The sequence below is a fragment of the Vulpes vulpes genome, chromosome 12 (genome assembly GCF_048418805.1).
Source record: "Vulpes vulpes isolate BD-2025 chromosome 12, VulVul3, whole genome shotgun sequence".
Classification (NCBI taxonomy): Eukaryota; Metazoa; Chordata; class Mammalia; order Carnivora; family Canidae; genus Vulpes; species Vulpes vulpes.
In genome coordinates, this window is record NC_132791.1 from 151,565,367 (window position 1) to 151,579,664 (window position 14,298).

Consider the following 14,298-nt stretch of genomic DNA (forward strand, 5'->3'; position numbering starts at 1 on the left):
ATCGTGGGGGAAGAGAGGTTTGGATTAATTGGTTGATTCCAAGGGCTTATTTTCTTTATACTGGTAGGTGCCTGACATTGATTGGGGAGTTCTTCATTTCTTGTCACCGCCCCCTTTTTGCCGACTGCTGCTTCAGAGACATCCTTTACTGCTGTTTTGGGGGGTGGGGGGCAGGTGTCAACATAAATAGCACTGTTAGAGCTTGTTTCAGTATAATAGATTGGGAACAACGACACCAACAAAACCCCTGTCTTTTATGATAAGAAATTACAGAAAGCACATGACATCTGCAGAGCCTGAAGGAAGCAGAAAGTGGAAAGCTGTTTTGTATTTTTGCCTCTGTTGCCATTTGACTGAGTTTTCTTTCATGGTGTCTTGAAACCGGTTTCTTGTTGCATGTATCCTTTGCAGTTCTTAGAACTTCTCTACTGTCTATGCTTAGATAATGTGAGCACGTTGCTATTTCATGAATGTATTTTTTTTTCCAGCTTGTTCCTTTTCCAAGGCCTTGGGAGCCTACAGAAGGGTTATGGGATGCCCCAACTTTCTAATCATAATTATTTGCTTTCTAAGGCATTCAGAACTAGAGAATGACTTCATAGTGCATGGCCAGCCAAGGGAGTGATGATGGGGTGACTTGGGAGATCAGGAGTGGTCAGATGGAAAGGTAACAGAGGTCAAGACTGCGTAGATTCCATATTCCAGTGCATAAAAGGAGGAAGGAAGACGCCTCCTTGCATCCGCTCTCACTTGCTCAATGATTGAACTTTTACCATGAAGTGGCATCTCTGTGGTTTGATTTTATTTTACTGATTCAGCTACAGATCTGAGGTCTCTGTGAAGATAACCGTGCCATGATATTTGTCATACTATCTACTGTAGGTAGAGTTTTGAAAACTACTAAATGGAGAACACCATTTCTAGACAGAGACAACTCTTGAAGATATTATTAGTCATTCTATTCTTTAATATGGATGGATGGTTATATCACTACCCTCTGTGAGATCCTCATTTGAAAGGGGATCAGCAGGAAGCTTTCGAAGTCTAAGGGAAGGGAGGGCAGGAAGGAAGCAGGGAAGAAAGGGAGAGAGAGGCTATGAGGATGGCCACATGAATGAATAAAAGAGCAACCAGTGGAGGCCAGGCACTGGCTTCAAAATTTGAAATAGTAATGGACCTTGTACTTGACTAATCTCTCCCCTTAATATCTTACCTGAACATGCTATCCACTATCCCTCTCCATCTGATAAAATTGGCCCAGAATTGCAATATATAGACAGATTTGCAATTATTATAGGTAAAACTTGCAACACTAAATCCTTCTGACCTATTGCTATCACCATCGGAAGGCACAGGACTCTAACCCTGGCTGGATATCCCCACTCGTGGGCCCAGGAAGTCGGGAACCCCTGTCTCCCCAGGCATGTAGGTTTCTTTCCTAGGTCTGTAGCTTGGGTCCTCTAGACTTTTCCTAGTCTTTCGTTCATCTGGAGGAGATGACTCTGGCTATGTCTACCAAAGTCTGCACACTATGGGAGTATAAAATGAAATCCTCCCTCCAACCACTGAATGTGTGGTCTACCAGAAGAGAAAACAATGAGCTGCTGGCAGAAATCACTCAACTTTCTTTTTTTTTTTTTTTTTTCTTTTTTTTTTTTTCGCTCAACTTTCTTATAAGGAAGGAGGAGCAGGCACGCTGAAGACCAGGTAGGATCTCTGAAGTTCAAAGAAAAACCTGTACTGAAGTTCAGGTTAAAAATATGAATCATAAGGAAAAAGCAATTCTATTCCACATCAACTTGTCAGAATCCTGAGCTTGTCCCCAGGCCTGGGGCACATGGGTTAGTGCCTCTTCTTTGGAGAGGGGTGAAGGAAGCTGTGCATATGTGCATTTACATTTCCAAAGCAGTTGTGAACATAATCATTATAACAATGTTGATGTTTATACCTGGGGTTCATGGAGGTCATTAGATTTTTCAAGGGCTCTTTATCTCAACAGTCCCATATGAGTGGCAATTCTTCCTCTTTAGGCATTTTTTTAAAAAAAGGAAATAATAAAGCAAGTACGCGGAGAGGCCAGGTGACATTGCCTGAAGATACCCAACGAGCAAGCACAGGGGTGGAGACTATAGGATTCTCTCGGGCATGCAATGCCAGATGAGCTTTCAGGGCTCTCTCAGCTGGGGGCTCTCTTTACTAGATTATAGTGTCTCCTAGAAATTACAGTCACGAGGGGCTCATCCTTCCTTGGGTTTAATAGGAGAGACGAGCTTGTCTTTAAAATGTTGTGAGATTTGCAGCTGCTACTCTTGTCACCAATCCCAATATTCAATGCACCCTATCTGAGATTCTGTTCCAGAAGATTAACGGAAAAATCTCATGTAGTGACGATGATGTCAGTGAGGAATTAAGTTCGGTTTCCACGTAGGCAAAGATGTGTGTGGAATCGTCTTGGAGCTAGAAACTCCAGATTTGACCAAGATACCACTGAGGTACATAAAGTCACAGTAGGAAGTATCTATCTGATGAAGCAGCCCTATCCCACACTACTCTTTTTTTTTTTTTTAAGATTTTATTTATTTATTCATGACAGACACAGAGAGAGAGAGAGGGGCAGAGACACAGGCAGAGGGAGAAGCAGGCTCCATGCAGGGAGCCTGACATGGGACTCGATCCTGGGTCTCCAGGATCAGGCCCTGGGTTGAAGGTGGCGCTAAACCCCCGAGCCACCGGGGCTGCCCCCCACACTACTCTTTGTTCAAGCTACAGACTATCCCCTGATTTGTGACCAACAGCAGGTATTTCTTTTCAGAAAATACAGCTTTAAACATTTATGAAGCCAAAACCTATTTTTAACACAAAAAGAAAAAAAAAAATCAAAGTAGGAAAAGAATGAAAATCAGGATGGGATATAGAACCAGAGAGCCTTAGTTTCAATTCTGCTTCTGCCCTTTATTAACTGTAGTCTTGGGAAAATTATTGAAAACTGCTCTGAGCTTTGGCTTCCTCCATATGTAACACAAGGATGAAAACATTTAGCCTTCAGGCAGGGAGGCTGTCAAGATCAAGTGAGGTGTCTTAGTCTGCTCATGCTGGCATGACAAAGTAGCAGAGATTGGGCATTTAAACAATAGAAATTTGTTTTCTCATAGTTCTGAAGGCTAGGAATCCACGATTAAGGTGCCAACAGGGTCGGGTTCTGGTGCGGGCTCTCTCGCTCACTTGCAGGGGGCCACAGGTATGCTGGGTCCTCACATAGTAGAGAGAAAGCACAAGCTCTCTGGCATCTCTTCCTAGAAGGGCACTAAGTCCATCACGGGGACCCCACCCTCATGGTTTCACCTGACCCCAGTCTCCCCGTGAAAGACCCAGTTGCCAAATACCATCACACTGGGAGCTAGGGCTTCAAAATATGACACATGAACGGACATGTTCCGATTACAATATGATGTAAGCCTATGCAGATGCTTCTCAAAGCATCTCTCCTGTTTTGCTTTACCTACTATTTGCCCTAGGAAGAGCATTCTAGCTGTGAGAATGTCCCCATAAACAGATGCATTAAAATAACAATTGACCAATCATTGACATTTCAGCAATAAAGAACCCCACACAATGTTTTTGAGACAGTACCAGAAAATCCAGAAATCGTTGAGAATTCAGCTGTACCATCTTTGATCAAAAACTGTCGTTGAAAGCCACTTGGCATTCACGAGTGGATTCAATTCCCCAGGAGAGATATTTCCCAGATTTCAGTTCCAGAAGTGTGGCCGGTGTGCGATATACAGACAGACCGTGGAATCAGACTCTTGCATCTGTTTCCAACAGTGTACCCTTTGCTTCTGTCACCTTTTTGTAACCCTGTCATCTAACCTCTGTTGCCCGTGTAGGTTATAGGTGTCAGGAAGGTCACAAGAAGGGCACCCAGTACAGTTCTTGGTAAATACGAGGGTCACAATAAATAGCACTCTAGTGACTGGGCTACTGGTATAAAAGCTGGCTTCTCATCCTGACTTGGAGACCTTGAGCCAGGCAGTTAAGCTCTCTGGACAAATATTTCTTGAGCTCTCAGTTGAGGCTGGGGAGCCAGCTTCCTTGGTTCTGGCATTTACTACCTTTTCTGAGACTAACGTACTTCATTTCTTTACGCCTCAGCTTTTTCAACTATAAGATGGGAACACTGGGACTCAGTACGCATTCCTGATCTAGAGAAAGAGCTCCTGTGCGCCTGATGATTACTACAGATAAAGAAACAGAGTCAAGAGCAGAATGGTCAGGTCACAGAGCTAGGAGGGAGTCAAGGCAGGATCTGAGCCCAGGCAGCCAGAGTCCAAGGCCTGTGCTCTCAGCCTCCTCCTGTGCTGCTTCTCTACCTCTCCATAACCTGTTGTTAATTTTACTATTTTACCACTCAAAATCTCTCCATAAAACCTACGTGAGATGTCTTTTGCAATTTGGAGGCAGGAAAAGCCTTGTCTCCCACAAGAAACTAATGTTTCCTCTTTTTTGAAAATAAGAATTATGCAACTTACCATGTGTTCGTTTTTGTCTTGGCTGCCAGGAAGCTCAGAGTCAAGTTGTGTGCTCCATCACAGCCACCACATTATTTCCTTTTTCCTATATCTTTGTTCCTTTTTTCCTATTTATTTATTTATCTATCTATCTATCTATCTATTTATTTATTTCTAACGGTTTCATTTGTGTCCCTTGTTGATAGAGTCCTCAAAATTATCTGGAAAGTGGTGGGTGGAGATGAAATAAGCAAATAGTAACCTGAAATTTATACGAAAAACAGAAGTTTTGAACCTTATCTATTTCCTTTGCTACAAAAATAAAAAAAGGTCAACAGGAAAGTAAAAGAAACAATTTAAGAGCTATTTGAAAGGAGAGAAAAGAAAACTAACAGAAAAACAGAGTGACCAACACTAACAGAGGCCAAGTCAAATGAAAACTGCAATAAATATGTCTGAGGCTAGAAGTGTTTGTGCTTTCCCTGGCTGGAACCTATCATTTCTTAATTACATCCTATGTGTGTTTTGCAAGATGTGAGCTGCTGTCAAGAGGAAGGACAGCCTCAGACGGGGAGGGGCCATGACCCACCCCTTGGTCCTCACATACCTGTACAGAAGTGAAATCCCCCGAGGCACAGGCACCCAGAATAGCAGCGCCCACAAGAACAGACTCCACCTCTTGCGACAGGACCACAGGCATGCCTGCACAGGACAAGGCCACACCTTGGTTAGGGAGCAGGACAGGGGTGGCGGCGAGGGGAGCCAGCAAGCAGCTCCAGCAACAGAAACACCTGATATGATGTGGCGTGAAGGGGGCGGGAGGTACCCTCTCCCCGTTCCCCACAGTTCTCAGTTCTTTGGGATGACTTGATTCTGAAGGATTTCACAGCCTGTGCGTGCTGGTGAGGTAGCCAAGAGCCCCAAGGGACCCGGCACCACAGACATCAACTCTTGAGACCTTTTTGCCCAGTTTTCCAGGCTTCTGCTAGCTGCTACTTGCCATGGGTTCAAGTTCCCTTCAACAAACACTTCTGGAGTTCTTTGCAGGGCCCAGCAAACATGGAGATGAATCTGACTCTGTCCTGCCACTCGGGTCTCAAAGGAGAGGTGGAGGAGAAAGAGGTGAAGACGGTGCAGGGGGTTGGTTCTCTGAGATGCACTGAGGAAAGGGAAGTAGTGACAGGGTGTGATTAATCCTTCTGGTGGCTTCCTATTTCTCTGCATACAAGCCAAAGCCTTTACAATGGCTGGCAAGACCCTCCAGAGCCGGTGCCCACCCCGGCTGTATCCACCCTGGCCTGAACTCCTTGTTTTCTTGAATCAGCTTCGGGGCCCTCGCCCATACTATTCCTTCTGTCTGGGTCACTTCCTCCCAGATGCCCACAAGGCAACTCCCTCTGCGTCCCTGTGTACTTGCACAAACATACCCTTCCCACTGCGGCTTTCCTGACCATTCAGTTTAAAGTGACAACTTACCTGCGACACTCCTCATCCCTCCTCTATTGCCTCAGCACCTTCCAACCGTGCGTGATTACTTCTCTTGTTTACCACCTGTCTCCCCTGCTAGAACAGAAGCTCCATGAGGGCAAGCGCTTGGTCTCAGCTACTGCTGAATCCCTGGAATTGACACTAGTTACCTAGTATCTAGCACATGGTAATAAGGGCTTCAGTGGCAAAAGAATGAGTTTCCCAGACAGGGGGTGGAGGCTCATCAGAATGGAGAGGTATATTCTGGAGGTGTGTGAAGGACAAATAGTGGTCCACCAGGCAGCAAGGAAGTGTTCTGCATGCCAGCTCCTGGAAGTTGAGGGCTCACAGTGGGTTTAAGAGGAGTAAAAATAATTTCACATCCTCGGGATTGTATATTTATATATGTACATATGTGTGTGTGTGTGTGTTGTATAAATAAAATATACATGAAATATAAGTATAAATGCATTTGCTAATCAGGAGATGGCAGCAGACTCCACAGAGGTAAGCTCTGTAGCCAGACCTGAAAATTTCCCTCTATTCAAGACAGGAGACTGACTTTTCCAAAGACTGGATTTGTCTTCCTATCTTTTCTGCAAAGACCTTCCTGGAACATCCACCCCTGGGGTCCCATTAGCTCCTGACTCATCCTCCTACTCCCAGGCTGGGTCAGCTGCTCGGCTGCCCCAGCAGAGTGTCGGGGAACAGAACTCCCACACACAGCCAGGGGGCTCAGGCATGCCAGCCCCCCGACCTCAGGGCCAGCACTTGAGCCACTGTAGGCAAGCATCTGGGGTGGGATCGGGTCTTTGGGAAGAGCTCAGAGCCAGTGCCACTAGCCCTGGGTCCTTTAGCAAGTTACTTAATCATTCAGCCTCGGTTTCCTAGTGTACACAGTGGGGCGGATAGTGAGACTTGCTGCACCGGTTTGCAGTGAGGATTCCTGAAAGAAGGCACACATGGGGCTCAGCACACTTCCAGCCTCTGTTTAGCCCTTGAGGGCAGTGGCTGCCGCTGTCAGAATGACCACTGATTGTAGAAGACCCTCTACATGTGCTTTGCGCAGACTGAGACTGGAGCAGTGGGGGAGGGACAGAGCAGGTGCCCGTCAACCTTCTAGGGGGGAAGGGCAGGCAGTGGGCCACACAGAAGGCCTGTGCTGCCCAAATCAGCAGAGCACGGCATGCCTCTGCAGAGCCCCGGGATTATGTGTGTGTAAGTGCGTGTGAGTGGTACCGTGACCACCCCGGGGGACCTGGCACTAGTTAGAAGATAGCAAGCACCTCCAAATGCCATTCCTCTCCCTGCCCCTCCTTAGGCTGTCAAAAGTATAACTAGTTCTGAGCAGGGAGGAGCTACCTGCAGTCCCCTGTCCTTGGGAGCCAGAAACCAGCATGAGTCCAGTGAATTATCCCCCACTAGCTCTCCAGTTACACCCTAAGCACCCTGGAGCCAGACTGAGAGAGTAGGAGTTCTGGCTTCCTTGCCGATTTAGCTGTGGGACCCTAGGCAAGTTACTGGACCTCTCTGTGTCTCAGTTTCCCCATCTGCAAAATGGGAGGCTGAAATTCCACCTCCCTCTGGGGCTGCTCTGAGGATTGAAAGTGCTACTGTAAGGAAGGCACTACAAACAGTGCTTGGCTTAGAGGAAGCACTAAATTCACATTAGCGGTCAGGATTCTTAACATTTACCTTCTTCTCTCTCAAGCCTCTCTTCACGCCTGTCACCCCAGTGGGGAGGAGGGAGGGATCAACTCACTGCTTCTGCTTCTCCTTTGGGTCACTCCCACCTCTTCCCCATTCACCAAGGGTCCTGGGACACTGGTGCGGGTAGGCCTCATTCATGGTTCCCATATCCTCATGGTCACGTCCCTGACCCACCTCCAGTCTGGCAGCCTTTTCACGTAGCTGCCCAGTCTCAGGTGGGTTATGTCCCTGCTGGGTCCCTGCAAGCCCAGGGCGGGTAAGACTGTGGGTAGACCCAGAGGACTGCCTGCCTGGTCATCAGGGTTTCCCTACACTCTGCCCACACCCCAGCAAACAGACCCTCTGTTTGACTTCTCTCCAATCTCTGAGTGTGTCATCTGTTCCCTGCCTGCTGCCTGGACCTGACTCATACTGACACCAGCACCCTCTGGGTCCCCACTGCACTCTCCAGACACTGGTTAGAGACCCGAGAGCACTCTTTCTCTTCATAACGACCCTTTTGGCAGGACATCATGGTTCCTTCTCGCATCCCCCACCAAGCTCTGAGCTTGGTACGCTGGTGGGCTTGAAGACGGCTCCTGAATCAATCAATGGAGGGGCAGAGGATGAAAACAACGAGTAACACAGAAAGAGGGAAACCCTTGCTGTAACTGCCAGAGCTAAAAAAACAAAATTCAGATGGAGGAACATTTAGTCCCAAGTCAATGGGGGAAACCTACAATTACTTAGTACACACCAAGTATTTCTTGAAACCACAGTTAAACTAACTGCCAGGGGTACTGGGAGATTCTTCGTCCTCACGTAGAAGCTACTTTCCCAAGTTGGCCAAGTCCCATTTTCTCTGCTTGCACGGAGACGCCTGCTCCCCAAATGGCAACGATTTGCTTACAAAATATTAAACTGCTTCTTCCCCCCTCAAACACCTCTTTTTTTGGTGTGGGGCTGTTTTAAGGGAAGAAGTGAACTGACACTTATTGATCACTGACTCTGAGCCAGGCTTGGAGCTTGGTGCTCACAAACTCACAAGCAGGTACTCCTCGGCATGATCTAACAGGGAAGTCGTATTCTTTCTTCAGATGAGGAAAGCGAGGCTCAGAGGGGTAAAGCAACTTGCCCAAAGTCACAGAGGTGATCCCCTGCTCTTTCCAGGACTCCGCACTGTCTCCAAAGAATCTTCTAAATCCCGTTGTGTTTTTGACAGTATTCCTAAGAGTCCTGCAGGTCCAGGGTCCTCTCTAATCCTTTCTCTGTGGGAAAACTAGAGCAACTACAATGTTTAAAGGCATCAAAGACTCTACCTATACACCCTCTGCTGTGTACGTGCCTTTTACAGGAACAAATGCAAATGTGTTCTTTTCTCTGAGCTGGGTGAAGGAGAGGAAGAAGGCAGCTCTGCCTGGAATGCGAACTATTTTATCTGATGCATTAATGAGTTTAGCAGAACCCAAAGCATTTAAAGGCAGATGCACTTTGCCATCACTTGTCAGTCACAGCTTCCTAAAGCAGAGGAATTCCAGCCAAAGAAAAGGTCCCTTTGTCTGGAACTGTAACTGGTCTGCAGCCAGAGACAAAGGGTCCAGTTTCAATCGGAATCCAAATAACGATGAACGGCCTTTTCATTCAGCAGCCCTGGTTTCCAAAGCAGAACTTTCTGTGAAGTGCTGTACCCCTGCTTCTGAGTCAGCTCAGGGACATGAGGCCTAGCAGAGGACCCACTCTCATCAAGGCTTGAGCCACAGTGGCCTGTCAGGCCCCAGAGTCACCCACACCGCCCTGTTCCTGGGGGCCTGTTTCCCATTCTCGAAGGGGATGTGATAGCCAAGGCAGATCTTATCCCTCTCCTGCATCCAGGTAGGAAGGCTTCCTGGCTATCAGAAGGCTGAAATTGGGAAGTGGCTCATAGATCACATTTTACATCTGAATCTTATCTGACTGGTGGACTTCTAGATAAAACGGTGGTTATGGGTTTTCTCTTGGGGGAAATTACAAGGTAATTTGGGTTCCTTTTTTTAGGTCTGTCTTCTCTCTGCCTCAGAATGGTCTTTTGGGAAAGGAAGAATAATCATTACATGATTACAAATTACTCAGAAAAGCTAAGAGACCAGGGCGGGCAACACAGTGCAGGGGGCGCTGGGCCTAGATATTCCTGGGTCCCAGTCCAGGTGCTGCCCCTCCCCTCCTCCTTTGACTTTGGTCAGGCAATTGAACTGACCTCCCTGAGCCTTGGTTTCTTTGTCTGTAAGATGAGGTGCCAGTTTCTACTCTCAGCAGTTTATAAGGTTAAATGTACACAGAGGGATTCCAGCAATCCACAGTGGGATCTTGGTTAATGATGGTAATTTCTATACCTAACATCCCGATATATTTACCCATAGACTATGTGCCTTTTCCATACTGTCCTCTGGCTTGTGCCTCAGTTGACTTATCTCTAAGATGGGGATGAGTAATTTATTTAGTTGGATCTCACAAAGTGCAGGGGTTAACTATGCCCCAACATTTGGTAAAGCTCTTGTCTTCAGGGATCTGCATTATCTGGAGGCAGTACAGGTAATATGATGAGGCAATGTCAAGGGCAAGGCCCTCGACTCACCCAGCCATCAGAGGAGGAATCCAGGGGATGGGAGACAGTAAGAGATCATGATGAAGAGACACCACTGAAGGGCCAACTCATGTCACGTTTGAGCTGGTGCTGTGGGTAGGGCCCAATCCCCTTCTGTTTCCTCTCTCTCTTCCTGCTGTGGTGCCTGGCCATGCCAGGGTGGGTCCCAGGGTGTCAGGAGACGTATGGAGGAGAAAGGAGTGAGACGTATGAGGCCACTAGTTCCAGGGGAATGGAAGTCCAGGCTAGGCTCTGTAGTATCAGCAAGCCTCCTACCAATGGGATCCCTTTCTTAAAGCCCAGGGATCTGCACCAGGGATCCTGCTCTGCTGTGCTCATATCACAAAGGGAGTAGCCCATGATGCTGGATTTTCTCTATCTGTGTCATGAGCTCTGAAAGAATCACAGGACCCTGGGATCTTAGGGTTCACATTCCTATCTGCAGCCAGACCCCTGTTCCCACAGTAGCTGGGCTCTGAATTCTTTCTTCAAAGACCGCTTCCCTGTCACTTCCTCCAGACCACTTGCCTTGCCCTGTCCCAGGTCCCAGCCAGGATGAGTTACCCCATTACGTTTCCCTAAAATTCTGTGCGTTTCTTACTCTAAGCTCTTGGGACACTACATTTGTACATCTGTTTGTCCTTTTCAATAGACTTAGAGATCTTTGGAGGCAGGAATCCTCTTTCTTCAATATTCCCCACAGGCGGGCATCAGAAGAGGTAGTTGGACTGTTTCATAAATGGTTAAATTACAACCTAGCCTTGCTGGTCTCTCTCATCTTATTTCCCAGGATCACTCAATAGTTGGATTCACAGAGAAGTCGCCTTCTCCATCACGACTACAGACACTTCATAGTCATCTTAAGAAAAAAAACAAAACCTTTTAACCTAAATATTCATAATAACTTGGCACATCACCTGTATACCCTATTTCCAACCCTGCCCAGCTGTTAGCCAGGGACATTGGCTGCCACGCCCACGACAGCCTCCTCTCTTCCTCCCCACACTCACCTGTAATGTCCGCATGCATCTGCACAAAAAGTGGGTTCTTGCTCAGGCCTCCGCATAGGAAGAGAGTACTGATCGAGTGCCCTGCTGCCTCCATGGCCTCTATAATGAGGCGGGTCCCAAACTTGAAGGGAAAAGCAGAAGAGAACATCAGTATAGGAGCACAAGGAAACGCTATGGGACGTTTACTGTTTACCCAGCACCAGCCACCACGCTGAGAGCTTTACGCACACAGGCTCAGAGAGCTGAGGCTTGGAGAGATGAGGCTGCCTCTGATCACAGTTAATTCCAACCTGGGTCTGTCTGACTCCAAACCTCTCTTAATTACTATCCCATTGATTTCCATCAGTAAACAACTGACAATGTTAACACAGTTAATGTTAACAGAGTTCACCGACACAAATGTCTGCGGTATGTCCACTGTGGCCCTGGTCCTCTAGCCGGGGCTGGGGATGGAGGCACTGGCTGGTGGCCTCTGAGTCCATCTCTCTTCTTTTTGTAGGAACTAAAGAGGTTTCTAAAGAGGTTTCTTCTTTGAGAAAGGGCACCAATAAAATCAGCGGCAGAAACGTGGGAAGAGAGCTCTAACTGCATGAAGGCAAGAGCAAGACTTCAGACTGACAAAGGGCCAACCTGACCTTTGTTATCATCCGAAACCAGGTAGTGGTTCCCCAAGGATGCTTCCAGAGCCAGAGTCCATTCCAGTCAGTCCTTCACAGTCTGAGATGGCAGGGAAGTCACATGCTCTGGATTGCTCAGGGTTCCACCGTATTTTCATTTCAGACCTTGTGTGCTGGTATCTTCCTAAATGTGCTATGCTCATCCTTGTCTTGCTAAGTTTTACCAAACTCCGTAAAAAAAATCATTGATGCTTGAAGAAAGGACACTACCATAGGATCATCGTGGTGAATGTTAATGTGCAATTCATTAGTTTTAATTAGGATATGTAAACAGTTAAAAAAAATCAGTTTCTTTGGAAGTTCAAAACTGAGAAGCTCACGAGTCCTAATTTTTTGGAGGGTCAGGATTAAAACCAAAAAGATGAACTGTGACATGACTTTAGGAGGCAGCCACGTGGCAATGGTTGAGAAAGGGGTTCTGGAGAGAAATGAGAGATGAATGGTTTTGTTTTGTTTTCTTTTGTTTTGTTTTTGTGGAGAAAGAGCCCTTGAGATGTTTAGAGAGTGACTGACTCTGAGGGATGACACAGTACAAGGTGTGCTCGAGGGGATGCATTAAAGAAATAGGGAGAGAAGGTCAGGGAACCTAAGGAGGTCCTAAGGATCCAGGAGGCCACAGATGAGGCAGCCACCAAGAAGGAGGCGGAGTTGGGGCTGTAAAGAAGTTGAGAGACAATGTCATAGATTCTGTGACAGTATGAAGGTGTCGCTGGGAAGGCAGTACCCAAGGGTGTAGAGAAGGGGAGGAGGTAGTTTAGTGTGAGGGCAGGCTGTATTAGAGCTTAACCAAAGTGAAAGGAGAAGGTTGGGAAGCGGTCAGGACGTCCCCCTGACCACTGACCCCAGGGGATGGGATGTAGGGCAAGTGAAGCCTCTTTTGACCAGCAGTCTGGAGAGCTGTCTCTCCCATACCTGGGGGTGCCTCTGGAGAGGGAGTAGCTAGAAGGTGTTCTGGGGACAATGGGTCATGAAATCCTGAATGTTGTGTAGTAAATTATGAAAGACAGGGGCAGTTCGGGAGCAAAAGCACAGCAGTTCCAGCCCAGAGGCCTTCAGCTATTAGTGAATCTGGTAAGAATATGGATTAGGTAAAAACTTAGGCCTCCAAAAATAATCCACAGATGTAGTGTGTTAAAAAAAAATTAAAACATGTTGTACCGTATAAGGCCAGATCCTGCTTATTGCATGTGGCTGATTACCCCCAGATGTTCTTTCTTAAGCTTTTTGGGGGTCATGAACCCTCTTGAGAATATGATAAAACCTACTGACCTTTCCAGAAGACAGTCACTTAAAAAATAGTATTATAAATGATTTTGGGAGGTCTACAGATTGCCGTTACGTCCACCTGGATCATTCGCATCTGTGGACTCTGAGACAGCCCAGTCTACTCGAGAGCATGATGAGTCTGTAGTAGCCAAGAGCATGGCTTTTGAATTCAAGAAATCCAGGACGGCATAAGGCATTTCACCTACTTCTTGACTCCAACCTGTATCAAATCTTTCTAAGACTCAATCCTCATTTTAAAAAAAGTAACAGTAATACCATATTCCTGTGTTTGAACACTCTGAATTGTCAGAAATGTTAACATGCAAAAATAGTCTTAATGTGCTCTTAGATTTGATGAACTATTAATACCACGGTTGCTGCTGTAGACAGTGTATGTACAACACACACAAGAGTGCTGAGTACATGGAAGGGGTGTGGAAATGAGCGTTATTCTGGTTATTAGCTGTATTCTAGGCACTCTGCTATGCACTTTGATGTCATTTCTAATCTGTGGACAAACTCAAAAATCGCACCTTGTTATCCCCATGTAGGAATTATGGGATTTGCCTGAGGCAGTGCAGTCTGCATGGGGAAGGGGGCGGGGGACAGCTGCACGCACCACCCCCTCAAATGCATGGAAACACCATGCAAAATTGGGATTTCTGATACTTCTAAAACCACAGACCTGCGGCTCACGTGATTAGCAGGCCAGAGTGGAGAGTAACACAAAGCACATTCCCTTGGGAAAAGGCAAAAAAGTATCAGAACAAGAGGCACTCCCTTGGGAGGGGCTGTGACAGCCTGCCTGCCCCCCATGTGGCATTGTTGGCTGGAATTTCCCACTAGGGTTGGCAGGGCATTCCCTTTCGGGTGTCCTAGGCTCCACTCTGTGAAACGTTCCACCCTCCTTAAATGCCCTGCCACAGGGCTTTGTGCTAAAATGATTTTGTGCTCACCTTTCTGGAAAAAATGTTTTCACAGAGAAATTTAAATTAAAATTGGGCTCTTCCACTGGGAATGTACAGAACCAAATGCAAATCGAGAGACTTCAAATGCAAATA

General features: G+C 46.8%; 1 protein-coding gene across 14 annotated transcripts in view; it reads right to left on the reverse strand.

Annotated features, from left to right (window-relative positions):
* The window catches only part of FGGY (FGGY carbohydrate kinase domain containing), a 413,290-nt gene that overhangs the window by 74,298 nt on the left and 324,694 nt on the right, over window positions 1-14,298 (reverse strand). For 11 of the 14 annotated variants that reach the window (XM_072730788.1, XM_072730782.1, XM_026006980.2 and 8 more), the window contains 2 exons: window positions 11,295-11,415; window positions 5,116-5,210 (listed from right to left, as the gene is read on the reverse strand). In XM_072730788.1, coding sequence (XP_072586889.1) covers window positions 5,116-5,210; window positions 11,295-11,415 — 216 coding nt within the window. The remainder of the gene's footprint in view (window positions 1-5,115; window positions 5,211-11,294; window positions 11,416-14,298) is intronic. The other 3 variants (XM_072730787.1, XM_072730785.1, XM_072730786.1) reach the window with 1 other exon arrangement.